At 42.6% G+C, this 19,219-nt stretch overlaps 1 protein-coding gene and 1 long non-coding RNA gene across 3 annotated transcripts in view; both read right to left on the reverse strand.

Annotated features, from left to right (window-relative positions):
* Positions 1 to 19,219, reverse strand: part of nucks1a (nuclear casein kinase and cyclin-dependent kinase substrate 1a) — a 54,447-nt gene that overhangs the window by 8,020 nt on the left and 27,208 nt on the right. Inside the window, exon 6 of the mRNA XM_086117609.1 lies at positions 11,407 to 11,556. Within this exon, the coding sequence (XP_085973735.1) occupies positions 11,407 to 11,556 (150 nt within the window). The remainder of the gene's footprint in view (positions 1 to 11,406; positions 11,557 to 19,219) is intronic.
* LOC147200844 (uncharacterized) lies at positions 1,815 to 7,750 on the reverse strand. 2 transcript variants are annotated; one of them, XR_015101599.1, is made up of 4 exons: positions 7,027 to 7,750; positions 6,844 to 6,919; positions 2,210 to 3,186; positions 1,815 to 2,060 (listed from the first exon to the last, which is right to left on the reverse strand). It is a non-coding gene; the product is annotated as an uncharacterized LOC147200844 (long non-coding RNA). The 2 variants fall into 2 exon arrangements; XR_015101598.1 differs by having other exon boundaries at positions 6,844 to 7,750.

Below are 19,219 nucleotides of genomic sequence, written 5' to 3' on the forward strand. Positions count from 1 at the left end.
GATGTAGCGGTCCCAAGTGATGGAAACATCAGAAAGAAGGAACACGAGAAACACGAGAAATACCAAGGGCTCAGAGAGGAGCTGGAGAGAGCCTGGAAGGTAAAGGTGACAGTCGTGCCTGTGGTGGTCGGAGCACTTGGGGCAGTGACCCCCAAACTAGATGAGTGGTTGCAACAGATCCCGGGAACAACATCGGACATCTCAGTCCAGAAATGTGCAGTGCTGGGAACAGCAAGGATACTGTGCAGAACCCTCAAGCTTCCTGGCCTCTGGTAGAGGACCCGAGCTGAATGAGGGACGGACACCACCCAAGGGGGGGTGAGACGAGGAATTTATATATATATGTATACGCAAATACATACACACACACACATACATCTTATACACGTGTGTGTAAGTTAGGTTAGTGTATACATAACAAAATACAGTAAACAAACATGAAATATACATGTAGTACTCTATATGTTGCTGTGACTCGCTGTTTTGCAAACTTTCGCTTCCTCTCGCGGACCTTTTGTGGCATTTTCGCTCTATTTTTTTTTTTATGAATATTTTTGAAAGAGCCGCGATGCACTGAAACCGCAATAAGTGAACCATGAAGTAGCGAGGGATCACTGTATTACAAACTATGAAAATATTCAATTACAAGCATCTGCTTGTTACATGGCATGATCCAAGTGATCAACCCGGAACACGCACAAAAAATCATTGTCCGTAAATTAAGGTACCGATCGCTTGAGACACATTAAAAGTTTGAGAGCCAAACCAGCCATAGACAAAAATAAATAAATAAATGAAAGCACGCGCGCATGCACACACATGTTACTTAGATAATTCAGTTTCAAAAACCAAAATGTTTCTCTCCCCTTTCTGCTTAGTGGCAAGGTCTGATTTGTGAACATATATTAAAGATCCTCAAGTACTGTCAGCTGACTACACATTGCTCATGTTTTGCTTTTGAATGTTGAAGATGGGTGAGTTGCTGCTCAGTGGAGGGATGAATTATGCTAGTAATGTGGCCACTCTAAAATAATAATAAACTAATTTGCTTTATCTTTCACAGAAAGCGTTGACACATCAGTTTTAAAAAACTATATTATACAAACAATGTATGGTTCATGATGACATGGGGGAAACGTGATTTTATTAAAAGTGACAATGTGAAACAGTACCAGGGGAGTAAAAACACACCATATTTTCCAGTTGGAAAGTTTATGGATTATATTACCTGGTCAAAAGAAGTAAGGTCTTGCCTCACTTCAACACCTCAGTCATTTTGCTTTTTCAAGAGACAGAGACTAAATGATAACTTGCATAGCAGACTCAGAACTATTTGGATGGGAGAGAGTTAAATCTCCAATTTTTCTTCACTAAGTAGCAAGAAGCAAGATTGATGTCAGCAGTGCTGCAATATTTTTTGCTCAAGTCCGAAAAAGATATCGCTACTGAGTACAAAATTTGTCACACACAACTCAAGGTTTTTCGATTGACTGCTTAGTTGACAATGCAGAATGCTTGCATATTACTTTTAAAATGTTCTTACTGTTCAATTGTAAAGTAAATGAGCAGTGCCTTCTCATTTCCTGTTACAACACAGAAATAATCAAAGAGTGACATTTTTTTTTTACATCTGTCCAGTGCCCTACAACATTTGTTCATAGATTGTATATTTTTGAAAGAAGACATATGAAACAAATTCAACACATTTAATTAAACATTTTATTTGCAGGATTTATGAGTGGTTTAGCAACAGTAAATTTAATAGGTTTGTCTGGTATTCCAGCGGTGACTCATGTGTCAGTCCAATCTTGTGGCTGTCCTTCAACAAGGAACTCACATTTAGTGTAGATAATCATTTAAATTCAAACAACCCAAAATCAAATTTTGACAAAACTGTGAAATCAGAATGCATACAAATACTTCAGCATGATAACATAATATCAGGATGTCTTAGAATTGTCCATTTTGAACATATCTAATATTTTTGGGCAAGTTATTTTCCATGACAGCATAGGTACAGCACAGAGCACAGAATCCAGGACTGTCCATCAGAGCATCTCCTTCAAATAAAGAAAATGAAAAACACAGGTCAATGAAATAAATAAAAAAAAATCAATGCAGATTTATTTTATTATTATGACAGTATAAATAAATTCAACCCTACAAATGACTAACATTTGATAAGTGTTAATTTGCATGCCAAACTCACCAAAGTCCATTGGACTGAAGCTCAGTGATGATTCCATCTCTGCTATCATTCAAGAACTCCACACAGTATTTGTTCTGTATTCTGGAATATGTCCGCACCTCCAAATCTGAAACAATGGTCCTCAGTCGGAAAAGGGTGGAGTGTCCCCTCTGGGTCGGGGAGGAGATCTTGCCCCAAGTGGAGGAGTTCAAGTATCTTGGGGTCTTGTTCACGAGTGGGGGCAGGAGGGAGCGGGAGATCGACAGGCGGATCGGTGCAGCGTCTGCTGTGATGCGGACGTTGTATCGGTCTGTCGTGGTGAAGAAGGAGCTGAGCCAAAGCTCTCAATTTACCGGTCGATCTGCGTTCCAACCCTCATCTATGGTCACGAGCTATGGGTCGTGACCGAAAGAATGAGATCCGGTTACAAGCGGCCGAAATGAGTTTTCTCCGCAGGGTGTCCGGGCTCTCCCTTAGAGATAAGGTGAGAAGCTCGGTCATCTGGGAGGGACTCAGAGTCGAGCCGCTTCTCCTCCACATCGAGAGGAGCCAGATGAGGTGGCTTGGGCATCTGATTCGGATGCCTCCTGAGCGCCTCCCTGGTGAGGTGTTCCGGGCTTGTCCCACTGGGAGGAGACCCCGAGGAAGACCCAGGACACGCTGGAGAGACTATGTCACCCAGCTGGCCTGGGAACGTCTCGGGATCCCCCGGGGAGAGCTGGAAGAAGTAGCTAGGGAGAGGGAAGTCTGGGCTTCCCTGCTAAAGCTGTTGACCCCGCGACCCGGCCCCGGATAAGCGGTAGATGATGGATGGATGGATGGATTCTGGAATATGTTGATTGCCCATTTCTATAATTTTGAAAAGTTGACAGATCTTTGTATAACTTGCTTCCAGACGGTACGATATTGGTTCCCAAGAAGCCGTCCTCTGCCAGCATTCCACATTTCATTATAGGCTGGGAGGCCTATTTCCAAACAAAATGGGCTCAAGGACACATCTGAAACAAGAAAAAAAAAATGGAGATCACATCACACAATAGGTTGTTTCATGACTAATTCTGTTGTAGCCAATGATTTACAGAAGCAGTTCAAAGTGGTCCAGGTGCGTTCTGTCCCGATTTTGGGCCTTTAGATGGACAAACGTTTACCGGACATTCTGCATAAGACCATTGTGATAGACAACGGATGCAGATTTTCCAACAATCTCATTATCAACCGTTACTTTTGCTGCACGAGGGAAGATTTCTGTCTGTTGTTGTTGGGTATGGCTTGCACTGTATTCTGAAACGTCATGAGCGTCCTGAGGCCTGAACCATTTCAGCAAAAGATAATGCCATTTTTCTGGCAGATATTGTGCATGACTTCATTTGATTCACAATTTTTTGCAATTTATTTTTTTTGTCAAAGGTTTTTTGTTCATTTTACAAAAATGCAGGAGCGCATGTAAATTGTTTTTCATTATTGTCTGAGTCTAACGACTTCAAATTTACACAGAGGGCTCAGCGAAGTCCTATCTTGGGATAAATTGAAACCCTCGACAGTAATAGTCCAAATCATGATATGAACTCAAATGTAAAACTGTGAATGGGAGTAGTATTTACATGTGAAAAATTTATATTTTCTCTTAAATTATCATTATCATTTATTCTATCTGCTTCTCCCATTTTGCACTTTCATATGCTTTTTCGCATTTGTGATGAAATAAATTTACCCCCTTGGCAAAGCCAAATTGATTCCGCAAAGAAAACAACATAGTTGAATTTTAAAACCTATCAGTTCTCAAAATTCATGAGCATTTTATGGCTCAAAATAGTGCAAAAAAACCCACACATCTGATGTAACTAATCAATATACTATCATATGATTTCATATAACCTCCATCTTGTCCTGGCTGACCACACCCGATTCAATCCTGGATTTGGGAACAAGTGATTCGGGTGTAGCCGTTTGCTGTTCTATTATTCTCTCTCTCAACAATTAATAATAAACCTGTTAATTTACTGGTCATAGCTGGATGTTCTCCGCTCTAACGCCGTTCCAGATCGACCCCGAAGCACTCTTACATAAGCTTAGTGACGCCTCTTCTTGCTCGGCATGTCACACGCTTCACTACTCCTGCATTTAGCTGTAACAATGCGTCATAGTAACATGTCTACACTTATTTTCTTAAGATAGATATAATTAATTGTAACAGCCGAGGACCATTTTGAAAAAAAAAAATGTAATTCCCTTAATTGAACTATAAGGCGGCCCGTGGGGCAGTGGTTAGAGCAGGGGTGGCTAACCCGCGGCTCACGGGCTCTCTCACTGGCTAGTTCAATGCGGCTCCCGGGCTCTCACACGACAAGCGTCGAAAACGCTTCGGCAGCGGCGTTGCCATTCAAACAAGGCGCCAACTTCACAGCCTATCATCAATCCCGTTACTTGATTGACATAGAGGGCTGCAATCAGATGACTGCATCACCGCTCATGCGCCAAAAACGGTGCTAAGTGCTAAGCTAGTCAGCGTTACCTCTGATTTTAAGGCAGCGGTGCCCAATACGTCGATCAGAATCGACCGGGAGCCAGCGAACTGGTCCCAAGTCGCAAGGGGTGGGAGGAGGAAATGCGTGGGGGGAGGGGGGGGGGGGGGTTTGTTTGTATCTTGAGCTTTCATTCATTTTCGGCCCGTTCCGACTGTTGCTCATCGTGGTTTGCGTGCATATGTGCGCGAGTGCACTGGTGGGCACCCGCGTGAGTGCGTAGCTCGCGCGCGCGCGTGTGTGTGTGTGTGCGTGCGTGTATGCTTGCACGTGCGCGATCGGGTTGTTCATGAGAAGTTGGTCGCTTCAAAAGTGGATCTTTGGCCAAAAATTGTGTGTGTGTGTGTGCACGCGCGTGCGTGAGGAAGCGTACGATGTGGCTCTTTCCAGTAACTCAGTAAAAAAATTGTCTCTTCGTCTCTGACTGGTTGGCCACCCCTGGGTTAGAGCGTCGACCTCACAGTGCAAAGGTCGTGGGTTTGATCCCAGCTCTGGCCTCCCTGTGTGGAGTTTGCATGTTCTTTCCAGGCCTGTGTGGGTTTTCTCCGGGCACTCCGGTTTCCTCCCACATTCCAAAAACATGCATGGCAGGCTGATTGAACACTCTAAATTGTCCCTAGGTGTGAGTGTGAGCGCGGATGGTTGTTCGTCTCTGTGTGCCCTGCAATTGGCTGGCAACCTGCTCTTTCCCCCACCTACTGCCCGAAGATGGCTGGGATAGGCTCCAGCACCCACGCGACCCGAGGATAAGCGGAACGGAAAATGGATGGATAATTTTTTATTTTCTGTCATTATCATGTTGGTGTGTGACATTTACATTAAATGTGGCTGAGCAGAAGTAAGTGTAAATGTGTGTCTGTGTGTGTGTGGCAGAGCACCATGTGACACCACTTCAGATTTCTGCTTCATGGTTAAGTGGGTGCCACCCTCTGTTCAGATACAAACTAGAGTTGAAAACGAAAATATTATGAAGAGTGTTCTTATTTTCCTTTGACAACATTTGACCAACACATACAGTTTGGAACCCGAGATTAATATTATTATTATTTGTTTTGTTCTGTTGGTTTTCCCATTTTCTGCTGTTTTTCCTCTGGAAAACAAATATTGAATCAATTGAATATTTATCGCCGTTATTTGAAGAATGCAATTTAATGGTCGTCAGTTAGGTCTGGACAGTTATGGAAAAAAATAATCACAATTATTTGGATTGAGATTGAACTCATGATAATGAAAACGAATATTCATTGATTTCAGAATTTTTTTTTCTACTAAAACATCACAGCCTCATGCCGCTTCATCCCTGCACTAACTATCCTTCTTAGTACAAAAAGACCTTTTAAATATTTGAAAGTCGGGTTGCTTGCATTTTCAATTCTGCTCCCTCCACACCTTTGTTTCCTTGTATCTACAGACTTTGAAACCTTGAATTACCCTTATCTCTTGATCATGTTTAGTTTAGCGTAAGTTATTTTCACAAGTCTTGGAAGTTGCTGGGCTAACCTAGCATCACAAGGATTGTATTCCACGCTTGCTACACTAACGACATGGAGAACTATTTTCACAACGTCGGTAGCTTGTAAACCAGGGGTGTCAAAATCATATTTGTCGCAGGACTCTTTGTACTTTCGGCTTTCCTCAGAGGGCCATGAAGACTTTAAAACAAATGTTAAATCAAAGTTACTGTAAAAAAAAAAAAAATATATATATATATATATATTGTATATATATAATGAATTCTCATTTAACAGAAAATCTCAACATTCTTACTCATTACACCTGACAATTCGGGTTCGGATTTTAGCAAGGATCATGGCAGTTGAAACATGATTTGCTTTCACGGGCCACATAAAATGATGTAGCAGGCCGTATCTGGCCCCCGGAACTTGAGTTTGACACACCCGTGTTGCAAAGGCACCGCGCTGTTCTGCATATTAATCGTTTTTCTTCAATTATAAGGTTTTAAAGATCGAGAGAAGCCCATATTTCAATCATGATTATATTTTGCTGAATCGTACCGCCCTCGCGTCTATTCTACACATATTTTTGCTCTTGGGGCCCCTATACCCATCCCCACCGACCACCCCATGAACAGCAGGGGCAACTGTAGACATAACATTTTCATAAAAATAATACCTTGGTTCTAACTGTTGGAGCTTGGTCTCCTTTGACCTGATGTCCATCTCCTGAACCTTCAGAGAAATGCTCTCCCCTATGAAAATAGAAACATACATGTCAGAAGCAGCAGATGGGGCATGCCATTTCTAAAATTTCAAGGGGCTAGTTAGACGAGAAAGGAAATCAGAGTCCAAACCTCACCTTTTTTCCTTTTAGTGATTATGAGGAAGTGTCCTGCCTGAAATATTAAAACATTGAGGATGTTATTCTCCAGAAAACATTTACACTACATATGCTCTTCTGCTTGGAACCATAAATGCATAATTATCAGGTGTAGTTACTTCTGTATTTTAAGGATACGCTTTTTTTATTTCATAGGAAAGGGATAGTGTTAGCAAATATTTACAGTTTTTTTTCTGTCACCTGCTATGGTGAAAAGGCATACATTTTGACAACTTTTTGGGTGAGAGACAGGAGAACAAACGTGTAACAACTCTATGAATGTGTGCATGCAGGAGAAATTATGAGTCCTACCGTTCAGAACGACAGGAAGTGCTAGCACATTCGTTTGTAGTGGCAGGTCGTCGTCGTACTTCTGATTGAGGTGGGAGATGCTGGAAGTAGGGCTGCAGCAGCTGCCAATTTCGAGGCAAGTGGGTGCTGCGACAGCTGTAGATCTGAGGCAATTTAAGCAGCACCTTCGGTTGCAGCGGTAAAAGGTGCTGCCGCTTCAGCGTGTGGCTGAATTTCTTCGACATTATGTTTGGCGAACATAATAGTATTTATCTATCTATATATACCTGTATATATACTCTGTATATATACAGTATATATATATAAAACAACGTGGTTCTTTTGCACTGGAACTTCTGGTTAAACTCATGGACCATGTTGCTAAGAATGTCTGTGTTGGGGTATATCTTGTAAATCCTAGGGGTGTTCACACGGCACACATTTGCATCGGTGCTGCACCGATGTATTTTGTTGTGATATATCTTACACCGGTGTAAATTTTGGGGAGCATTCACACATAAAAAGCTGCTTACTAAAGAGAATTTTTAAAGGGGAAGTCAATCCACAAATTTTCTTTGCACAAATATGTTCCACGCCGCCCTACTAGTCTAAACATGGCAATCTGATAAATATTGGTGCCGCTCTCGAAAACAGTTGAGCCGTGCTTTGTTGTTACCTGAGCCATCTTTTCAATGTTATTTTAAATAACATTGAAAACCACTCGATAAATAACTTATTTATTATGGTAGTTTTTAACCAAACATATTTCAGATAGCTTGTGTTGCCAGGTAAATTTAATTTGCTTGGGGCCTTCAGATTAAACAGAGTAGGCCCCATTGCGCTGTAAATGAACGGGCACAGTTAGGTTGCAATAGCCAATCAGATCACGAGTCTGCGCACCGGGGCCAGCTAGAATGCCTTACATCGAGACTGGACGTGCGCATTCGGTGATTGGATTAGCGCCTGCTAGAGGGAGCTATCACTGCATTTTAACCCAAAACGGCCGAAGAAGAAGACGATCTGGTTGCTGAACTACTTTCCACACAATTTTCAAGACGGACCTTCCACGAAAAGCTGAATATTGTGCGAAGAGGTCGCCCAACTCCTGCGCTAGCTAGCCTGTCCCAGCAAAGAAAAGGGTTTGTCCGTCATTTTCAGACGAGCAATTATGAACGTACCGGTACCCGTGGCTCACAGCTTCTGAGAAACGCTGCAAATTGTACTGCTGGGAATGCATATTGCTTGCAACTGGAGCCACACTGGATTTACCCATTTAAATTGTTTTACCAAGGCAGCAAGGAAACATCAGAGCACGGCTGGGCACTTACAAGCTACAGTGCGTTTAAAAACGTTTGGGGACACTCGCGTAGATCTGCAGCTCAGTGAACAGGCACTACATTGGTGAGTAAATGAATTTTATTTTACATTTCTTCTTGTCATTTTATTTCGTTCGTATTAAATTAATGGTCACGAAATAAAATGACAAAGATACAAAAATGTATCAAATAAATCTGCTCACCTGCAATTTATAATGGCGCATTGTAGTCACCTTTGTGCACTAAAGTTCGTTCACTCTCAGCTGCTCAACATCGTCAGTTATTTGCTGTTGTGTAGCCGATTCTCAAAATGCAAATGATCCGTTTACTTTATTTTCAAAGAATAGTTTGTTTTGTTATTGTTTGGTTGGTGTCTTATATGCAACTGCGACATTGCGCAATTTATTGGACAGACTTGTTTAAGATCACACAGCGTAATTTGGGTGGCATTTTATTTAGTATTTTTTTAAATCCTTTTATTTTTGACAATATCTGTAAATTTAGTTTCCTGCTCTTAATTGTGAATGCATACTTGATGTTTTTAAATGCTCCTGAAATTAAGTGCTGTTTGACGAGCCTATACTGTATTGTGTTAATGTATGTGACGTCACTGAAGGCCTAAGGTTGAAATGCACGGTTCGCCACTGCATTCAACAAAGATTGTTCGAGGACGTCTTTGCAATCCAGTGGTTGGAAATCACGGCTCCAGTGCTACCAACACCCTGTGAGTCACTGGCCAACAGGTATACCAATCCGAGCTCTCCTGATGTCTATTATAACAGAAGAATACTCAGGAAAATGATCTCTTAATTTTACGTACACCAAACTGTAGGCTTTGAAAACTGTTAAATTGTTTGCTACGGTTAGGTCAACGATGAAAGGCACTTGTATTCTTTTGGCATTTGACTCAGCATGACTCAGCTTTGATCTTAATTTTACTGTTTGGTGCCTTCTACAATCTTTGTTACTGAATTATTGCTTTATTGTTGTATATATCTTAGTTGCTCCATGTACAGCACTTTGTATGCAGCGATGGCTGTTTGAAAGTGCTCTATATACTCTGCGATTGTTGGCCTCATTACAGAGGGGGACGATCGGGAGTACAAGGGACTGACGATGGACTTTATGGACTGGTGCCAGCAGAATCTCCTCCAGATCAACCCTAGGAAAACTAAGGAGTTGGTTGTGGATTTCTGCAGGAAACAGTCCTCACCAGCACCGATGAACATAATGGGTATGGACATAGAGAGGGTGACCTCCTACAAGTACCTAGGTGTTCTTCTGAACAACAAACTGGACTGGTCTACAAACACGGACACCCTGATTAGGAAAGGACAGAGCCGACTCTTCCTACTCAGGAAATTGAGGTCTTTTGGGGTTCAGGGGTCACTCCTTAAGACTTTCTATAACTCGGTGGTGGCCTCGCCCATCCATTATGGCATTGTCTGCTGGTCAGGCAGCATCTCGGCCCGGGACAGAAAGAGACTGGAGCGACTGGTCAGGAAGGCCAGTTCTGTCCTGGGCTGCTCCCTCGACACTATGGAGGAGGTGGGCAACAGAAGGATGCTAACCAAGCTAAATGCTATGATGGACAGCCCCTCCCACACCCTCACAGCACTAGGTAGCTCCTTCAGCCAGAGAATGTTACACCTGCGCTGCAAGAAGGAGAGATACCGCCGCTCGTTCCTCCCAACTGCTGTCAAGCTGCTGAATAAAAAATAACAACAATAATAATAATAATAATAATTAAATGTGAAAAACAATTGTAAATAGCACTGCGACTTATCCATTTTGTATTTATATTGCACTTAATTGAACGGTGTTTGTTTTTTTCTTCTTTCTTCTTTCTACCCACATTCTTGCTGCTGTAGGCTGTAAATTTCCCCAGTGTGGGACAAATAAAGGATATCTTATCTTATAAATACAATTGAGTTGAGAAGCGTGTTAACCCCGGTGCAGGCAGCCCCACTTGCGTTCACACGGCAGTTTCTGCGGCCGTGCAATAGTAATAATACGGAAATAAAACATGCGCATGCATAAAGTGTACTTCCTTTTCCCCGCCTTGTTTGTGACATCAAAAAAACCATGATTTATACTTCTCCGGACAAATCAACGCTATGGTCTATCAGACACCGTAAAAGGATGAGAGAAAGGAAATATGACGGAAGTACAACAGAGCACGAAAGCAACGCATTCAATACCCGTATGTAATCAACTCTTCTCACGCGTCGTAGCGAGTCTACCCCTGTAGCGTTCACACGTCCAATTATATATCGGTGCTGCCCCGCAAACTCGCATTTACTCCAGAGTAAATTTTTAAACCACCTCCTGAGCAAGGTTAAATTTGCTCCGGTTTAAGCTGTTTTCAGGGGCTACATCGGTATAACTTTGTACATGTGAATGCTCTACAGGGGCAGCCTCGGTACTACACCGGAGTAAAAGTTGCTGTGTGAACACCCCTACTGTTACGCAACAGTGGCGTGGCGGGTCAAAACTACTCGCTCACAGATACGTATTCAGAAATACTGTTGTTGAACTGAAGATTCTTTTGGTTGTTTCACATTGACGGGTGGGCAGACACTTCAGAGACCCACCTATCAGTTATCAACAAAGTCAATTTTCCATAACATCTCACCAAAAAAAAAAAAATAATAATAATAACCCCATCATTTGAAAGTTTGGCTGATTGCTTGAATGTTTTGTATATGTTACATATCTGATACATGGCCAAACTGTAATGTACGGTACTTACGATCAAGGTAGGCTTCTTCTTGTTCTTCATGCTCTTCATCCTCACTGCCTCCGTCACCCAGAAGGATCTCCCTTTGTTTTGACACTGCCTTGGAGGCCGCCTGACGTACTGTTCGCTTTCGGCTGAGTTCCTTGTCGTCATCACTGCAATCTACAAAAATCACACAAAAAAATATTGGAAAGGCTCTACACTAACTTTGTTGCACCATACAGGGGTTGATAACACCTTTTTTTGGCAGGGGGTACAGAATGACCATATTTGCTGATGTATAGCCATCTCATTTGACATACTGTACTTTCGTATGATGCAGAGATTGACAGGATATATATATAAATATTTTGCTGTAGTGTGAACTTTGCAACAAAGAGCGGCTAAAAAACAGGTGAATTATTTTAGATAACTTTAAAAAGAAGACAACCTTGAATTAATTTGACTTGTATTAGTTCAACAAAATACGATGAGGATAAAGTTTGGAATGTTTTTAATCACGTTAAACAATACAGTTTGGACATTTGTAAACACTATAACAGTGGACCGGGTCATGAGCACCTCAGTGAATGGGGGTGAGCTGAATGGGACCCTCGTGAGGAAAAAGCGGATTAGAAAATCGATGGAAGGAAGGATTGATTGACTGGCGCGCTTAAAGTGACGGACTGACATTATACAGTCAAACCTCGGTTTTCGACCATAATCCGTTCCAGAAAGCTGTTCAAAAACCGAATTGTTCGAAAACCGAAACCATGTTTCCCATTAAAATCAATGTAAAAAAATTTTAATCCGTTCCAAGTCTAGAAAACAACTTTTTTTAAAGCATTTTTTCAACTATTTTAGACCATAAACCCGTCTCCCTCAACTGGTGAACCGCGATCCACGACCGGACCGCCGACCTCCTCTGTCCGGACCCTCGGCAAATTGTATAAAATAATAAATTATAAAGTGATTTTTACGTTATACATTTTATATTTTTGGACTATAATCTGCGCATTACCGCGATCGCTTGTTAAAATTATCCGTTTTATTATTTGTGTGCACGAACAGATGTATTGCAGAGGACGCAGCAGCGCGACTGTGTGTGTATAATGTTTGACTAACCGACATGAGCAGGGCATGTCGGTGATAACGATGCGCTGATTGGCTCCTCTGAACTTAAGGTGTGCCCATACATAAGCGTCAGCATATACGATGCGCTGATTGGCTCCTCTGAACTTAAGGTGTGCCCATACATAAGCGTCACGCATTCAAAATGGATGATTGTGTCAGGAAACAGACGCATGCGCGACGCCACAGTGTGCTCACAGCTTCAGCACAGGAGAGCCGCACACAGACAATTAGACAAGACGAATTGTTTCGATTGTGTGCAGTTTTGCTCTCGTCTACCCGGGGATCTTTGCAGCTGTTTAACAGCAGAACACCGCAACATGGTAAATGAACATCCCAATGGCGTCCTCAAATAATATTTGCATGCCTCAGACATTGCATTCACCTTTAGTGGAAGAACAGCACTGCACATTCCTGTGCTCCCTTGTGTCAGTATTTAAAATGGTTCTTAACTCCTCTTCTGATATATTTTTCAGTGATTTCAGAGGGGATGTGAAAAGGGGAATTGTACAAATGAAAATAATATTTTTGTTTTCATGTTTAGTATTTATTTTGGTAAAATGAGTATTTTGTTTTGCTTTTGTTAAATTAAGGGAAAAAAAGACAACTACTGTTTAACAAAGTTAAAGTAAAAATGCCTTATTTCCCTAAAAGGGCTATTTCTATTATTAAGCAGGCACAACTTAACAAAATAAAAGAGTTCCTCTGCCTCAACACAATACCTCTCATTATTTGCTGTGTACTGGCAAAGTGAATAATTGTTATTTTCATGCACCCCATTGTTTGGTTGTGAGGAGTGCTGATTTGTATAAGCTTGGCTTGACCATACTAAATTGGCATATAGCCCTGCTCCCCATGACCGCCGTGCATGGGACCGGACTTTGGTCTTATAAAAAATTAAAAAAAAGTGGACCTACAGCCTTTCTAGTTGAGGACCACTGCCATAACCTGTATACACGTGTAACAAGAGAGTAGGTAACAACAAACAACAAACATTTTGTTTTATTTTTAATAATTTTACCATAAACATTGTAACATAAAAATTTAACATCTCTCTCTCTCTCATCGTGATAATTGTAGATTGCTTTCTTTTACACCTTGAATTTATAAACCATATACCGTATTTTCACAACTATAAGGCGCCATTAAAAGTCTTAAATTTTCTCCAAAATGGACAGGACGCCTTATAATGCAGAGCGCCTAGTGTATACGCCGAGTTCCAAAGCCCGACTGAGAGCACCTCTGGCCGACACGCTGTTTATATAGAGAAAAGGCGGAGTGAGTGACGACAGGCATGCGGAAGCCCGCCAATGAGCGAAGGGTGGGCGTGTAACAGGACGCTAAAGGCACATCCCTAGCAGGTACCAGTCGCCAATGAGTGAAGGGTGGGCGTGTAAGAGGACGCTAAAGGCACGCCCCTAGCAGGTACCAGTCGCCAATGAGTGAAGGGTGGGCGTGTAAGAGGACGCTAAAGGCACGCCCCTAGCAGGTACCAGTCGCGTGAGTACATTGTAAAATGGCGAAATAAAGTACAACCGAACTCAGTTTTGCTTCCGTTGCCTTTTTAAAAACGTGTTTTTAGCGTGCGTGCATGCATGCCGTATGTTTAAGCTGGCGTATGTTTTACCATGCCTGGCTGCGCCCAATAATACAGTGCGTTTTGTGTATGTGTCAAATACAGAAATAGCACCCCTTACTGAGACTGCGCCCAACAACACGGTGCGCCGAATGGTCGTGAAAATACGGTAAACCATATAAAGTAATGGCTGTAACTATGGACGCTCTGTCTGCAATCCTACGCAACGGTACGAGGTAACATCCCTCCATCCATTTTCTGAACCGCTTTATCCACACAAGTCCAGTCTCATCCATATTAAAAGTCTGCTGGGGAAGACATTCCTCAGCCTTGATGAGATTTTCAAATTCAACTTTAAAGTTTTCGGCAGCTTCCTTGTCTGAACTCGCTGCCTCTCCATGACGAATCACTTCTTTTCCTCAACTTTTCAAACCATCCTCTGCTTGCTTTAAAATCTAACTCCTCAGGAGCAATGCTAGGATCCTTTTTTTTTAAATCAAATCTCCATACAATTGTCTTGTTTTGCCACAAACCGTATCTTGGCCAAGACTGTCTGTCCCCTGCTAGCTGTTTCTCATTTATGAAAATAAGCAAACGTTTCTCCACTTCCTCTCATATTTGTGGCCTTTGTTCACTAAACACACGAGATCCTTTAGCCACATCACCGACTTTATGATGGTCTTTCTTTTTTAGGATGCTACTGATTTCGGCATGCCGAACTCCTTGGCCAACACAGACACATGCACACCTGATTCATATTTCATGATCAAACCTTTCTCAAATTCAATAGTTTTGCGCACTATTTTCCTTTTTTTCAGCAGCTTTACTCCTTCCACTTGCTTTCTTTGGCGCCATGCAGAAATAACAGTCCAATTTGCGTCGATCTCAACAAACATGTCTGCTTTTTAAAAAAATCTTTATTGAACACGTCTGCTTACAATGGACGCTCTTTTTTTTTAAATCTTTGAACACGTCTGCTCACAATGGACGCTCTTTCTTTTTCAAAAAAAAAAGATCGATTGAACACGTCTTCTCACAACAGAGGCGTCACTTCTTCGTCAACCCAAGGAAACGTCACTTCCTCATGCAAGGAAGTTGAATGGCGCATTCAAGTGCGCTCAGTGTGGTCGAGAACCGAATTTCGTCCATAATCCGAGGCATAAAAAACTCGAAATTTTTGGTCGAAAACCGATTTGGTCGAGAACAGAGACGTTCGAAAACCAAGGTTTGACAGGCGGCCCAGCCACTGGCAAAGGACAAATGTTGGAGCGCCAATGTTTACTCCTCTGTTTATTATTACAGATGATTGTAGTATTTATTTAAAAATATACTAAGAATTCTTTAAATATACCATGATGTACCTTGCATAACCGTGTGAACCAATATTGCACAATTAGTGTACATTTTTCATTCTTAGGCCCCTATCCCAATGAGCGGCGGACAAATGTGAGTGATTTCAAAGGCAGCGAATGTTGTGTTCATCAGGGTTCGCTCAAGGTCGCAAATGTGCACCTGTACTTTGTCACAAGGACATTTTAAACCTCAAAATTTCTTTGCAACAAGAAACCCCCCCCCCCAAAAAAAAACCCACTCGCGATCGAATATTCGGCAAACAGTTGCGACCTTCAACAAACCCTGACGTGAACGTGGATTTTTCTGCCCCCTCAGTGGGAGAGGGGCCTTACTCTACTCTCATAACATGCGCTGAATGATATCAGCCAGGGATGGAGTTCGGTCAGCTGCTAAAGTAAAAACTAAATAAATAAAATACTGCTTTGTGGAGATGGGGTAAAAGATGAGGAGACAAATGAGAGTGATGTCTCCTTCACTCTCTAGACAGAACATATTGTTTACAGGGTAAGTACCAAGTCTTTCAAGTCTATCATCCCCTCGAACAAAGTCAACTCCCTTAAAAGTGCAAGGTCAGGGGGTGTCTCACCCTTGTGAGTCGCCACACAGGTACCCCCAGAATTCACCATAACAAAGTGCACAATCAAACGGGCAATAATGAACAATGCCAAGAAGAACAGTCAATGCGGTGGAGTGTGGCACAAGTGGCCAAAACGGAGGAAGGGTCAGGGGTCAGGGCTTATTTCGGAGACTACAGAGGGCGGGCGCCACCGCCGTGGTGGTTGGGACAACTGCAGTTGTGCAACGACATCCACATGAGCAGGCTTAAGTCCATCTATCTTGACCCGATCTGACTTACCTCCAATGTCCAAAAGCTCTGAGCCCCTGCCTCTACCACCCGGAAGGATCCCTCATAGCGGGGCTGTTGCAGGGTTCAATGGCAGATTAAGGCATATTTGGCTGAAGGTTGGACCGCTGGCACATAAAACAGAACGGGGACAAAAACGGCGCCAACCCCCTGGAACACATCCCAGTGAGAGGTTGTATACCAGAGCGCTACGGCATCTGGGAGGAGCTCCCGTGAGATATGCAGTGGCTGACCGTAAACCATGTAAACCTGTTGTCCAGAACTCTGATGTGAACTGTGGAACCCGATCAGAGGTGAGGTCAGCTGGCAACAAGCAGACATTGCTGTTGACATGACCACGGTTCCGAGGTTCGGACCATGGCAATTGTGTTTGGTTTGTAGTCCATTTAGACAGTGAAAAAAGAGGAATTGGAAGTGTCAGGTGGCGAGGAAAAGGCCGAGGGTGGCATGGCGTAGTGGTCGTTTCCCAACCCGGAGGTGGTTCGATCCCTGGCCATTGCAACCATGTATAAGTGTCCTTGAGCAAGATACTGACCCCCCATTGCTCCTGATGCTGCATCATCAGAAGGTAAATGTGGTAAACAGAGTAAAGCGCTTTGAGTACCCCAGGTAGAAAAGTAGAGATGTAACAGCCCATTTACCATCTAGGACCTCAAGCACGTCTGTCGTGAGGACAACTAGAATAGAGGGTGATAGGTGCGCCAGCAGAGCTGCGTTGGCCAACGCAGCCTTGTCGGACTTGAAAGCTTGTCCATCCACGGGGAGCAGTCCACTTAATCCTTGGACCCTTTTCCCCACAGACCTTCATACAAGGAAGAGGGCCAACTCCCTGTGGCGTGACATGGTGCCTGAGGAAAGTAAGTGCTTTTAAAAGTGAAGTGGCATTTGGCTGCACTGATGATTAAGCCATGCTCGTTGACTCATCTGTAGAGCAGGTGGGTGTCAGGTGTTCCTCTGCATCTATGCTGGGCACCAGGATTTCATCCAAGTTGACAAACAAGAAAGGTATGTCACGCAGTCATTCCACAGGGTGCTGAACTATCTACACTGCCCCTTTGAGGCCAATAGGCATCCGCAAGAATTCAAAAAGGATGAAGGGTGTGATGAGAGCCATCTTGGGCACAACCTGCCGGTGTACTGGTATCTGATGGTACCCGCGCAGCAGGTTCACGATAGAAAAAATGGTGGCCCCCACGAGGTGGGCGCAGAAGTCCAGGGGGCCTGCAGTAGTGATGTGGTGCTCCATGCTGTGCTTAGCCACAGCTGCCGAGAGTGTGGGCTTTGCGAGGTCAGGTAACTCGACAAGCAGGCGTTGATATGGATCCTGAGCAAGCCGTTCTGATGCCTGATAGGAGCTTCCATGTGGTGCTGAGAAAGGTTATAGGCCGGTAGTACAATGGAGGAGTTAGCATCTTTAGCCAGTCGGCATGAATGTCGACCTTGGTGCTGTCCATCTTTTCATCTTCAACCCTCTTGTTTGGATTTCTGCCACTGGTGGTTCTTGTTCTGGGAGGTTGCTGTCAATCAATCACTTTATTTATTCCCAGAGGACAATTACAAGGTGCGGCGGGTAACAGAGTTCCAGTCACACAAATAATGCATAAAGCACATTAATTCCAACATAGCATGATTGACGCACTAAGATGGCACTATGCTGGAGAAGTGAGGGATCGGAGTTTAGCAGAAGAATCACTCATGGAATAAATATATACTTCCTTCTTTCACTCCCACAACCACATACCGCACCCCGTGCCCTGAGGGAAGCCACTTAAACAATGTGAAAAGAACACGAGCAAGCTCTCAAAAAAATTTGTATTTGTACATACATACATACATACATACATACACACACACACACATACATATATAGACATACAGTACATACATACATATATATATATATATATATATATATATATACATACACACAAATATATACTGTATATACACATATATATACACACACATATATAACACACACACACACACACACACATATACATGTGTACATATATATATATATATATATATATATATATATATATATATATATTATACACACACACACGCGTTCAAAATTTGATGGAAACAAGAAAATTTGTTCGTGAACATCTTTGCAACTTTTAAAGAACCTGACCCCAAAAAAAATTTGTTTAAACTCGCTAACACTCGCAAACCTTCGCGGTAAATGTTATTTTAATGTAACTGATTGAATTTCTTTTTTAGTTTTGTTTCCTAATTACAACATAGACCACACAAATACCCGCGATTAAACTCATATTCAACACAATTAAGGTAGCATATTGGTGTGGCTTTCCATCACCATTTCAGTTTCTTGAACGCCATCTCAGTTTCTTGAATGGCCTTTGACAAATTAATTGTCCACGTTTGACTTCCAGTATGGGACCCTGTGATCAACTAGCTAATTTAGCAGAGTTCTCAGGGGCAGCGATGTGGCCAATGTTTTTTGCACTGCCAACTGCTTTCGCCTAGAGACATTTTGACGGCCCACTGGAACCACAACACAGCAGGACTGAGATGGTGGTCCATAGGTTACTATATAAAGCGCCACGAGGGTCAATGTCAAAATAAAAGCTTGCGTCATCAGATTGACAAGCTGGGTTGTTTTTTGTTTGTTTTTTTAGACTTTGACAAGTAATGTGTTCATACTCTAACCAATCATATGAATAACTGGCCACAAAGAAAATTGTGGGATTATTTGCATATGGACATTTGTACTGCGTAGCCATGGCTTTCGACGTAGGTTATGCCGGGGAAATTTTAGACAAATTAGTCCTTTGCCGGATTGGGGAATATGGGAAATATTTATCAAGCCATACTCCATTTCAACTCATCATCAGTGATGTGGCGAATGGAGATTGAAAACCCTATTGGAACTTAACTAGCACGCTGACTATCTT

The sequence above is a fragment of the Hippocampus guttulatus genome, chromosome 8 (assembly GCF_054856545.1).
Source record: "Hippocampus guttulatus isolate MCC_2025c chromosome 8, RoL_Hgut_1.0, whole genome shotgun sequence".
Lineage (NCBI taxonomy): Eukaryota > Metazoa > Chordata > Actinopteri > Syngnathiformes > Syngnathidae > Hippocampus > Hippocampus guttulatus.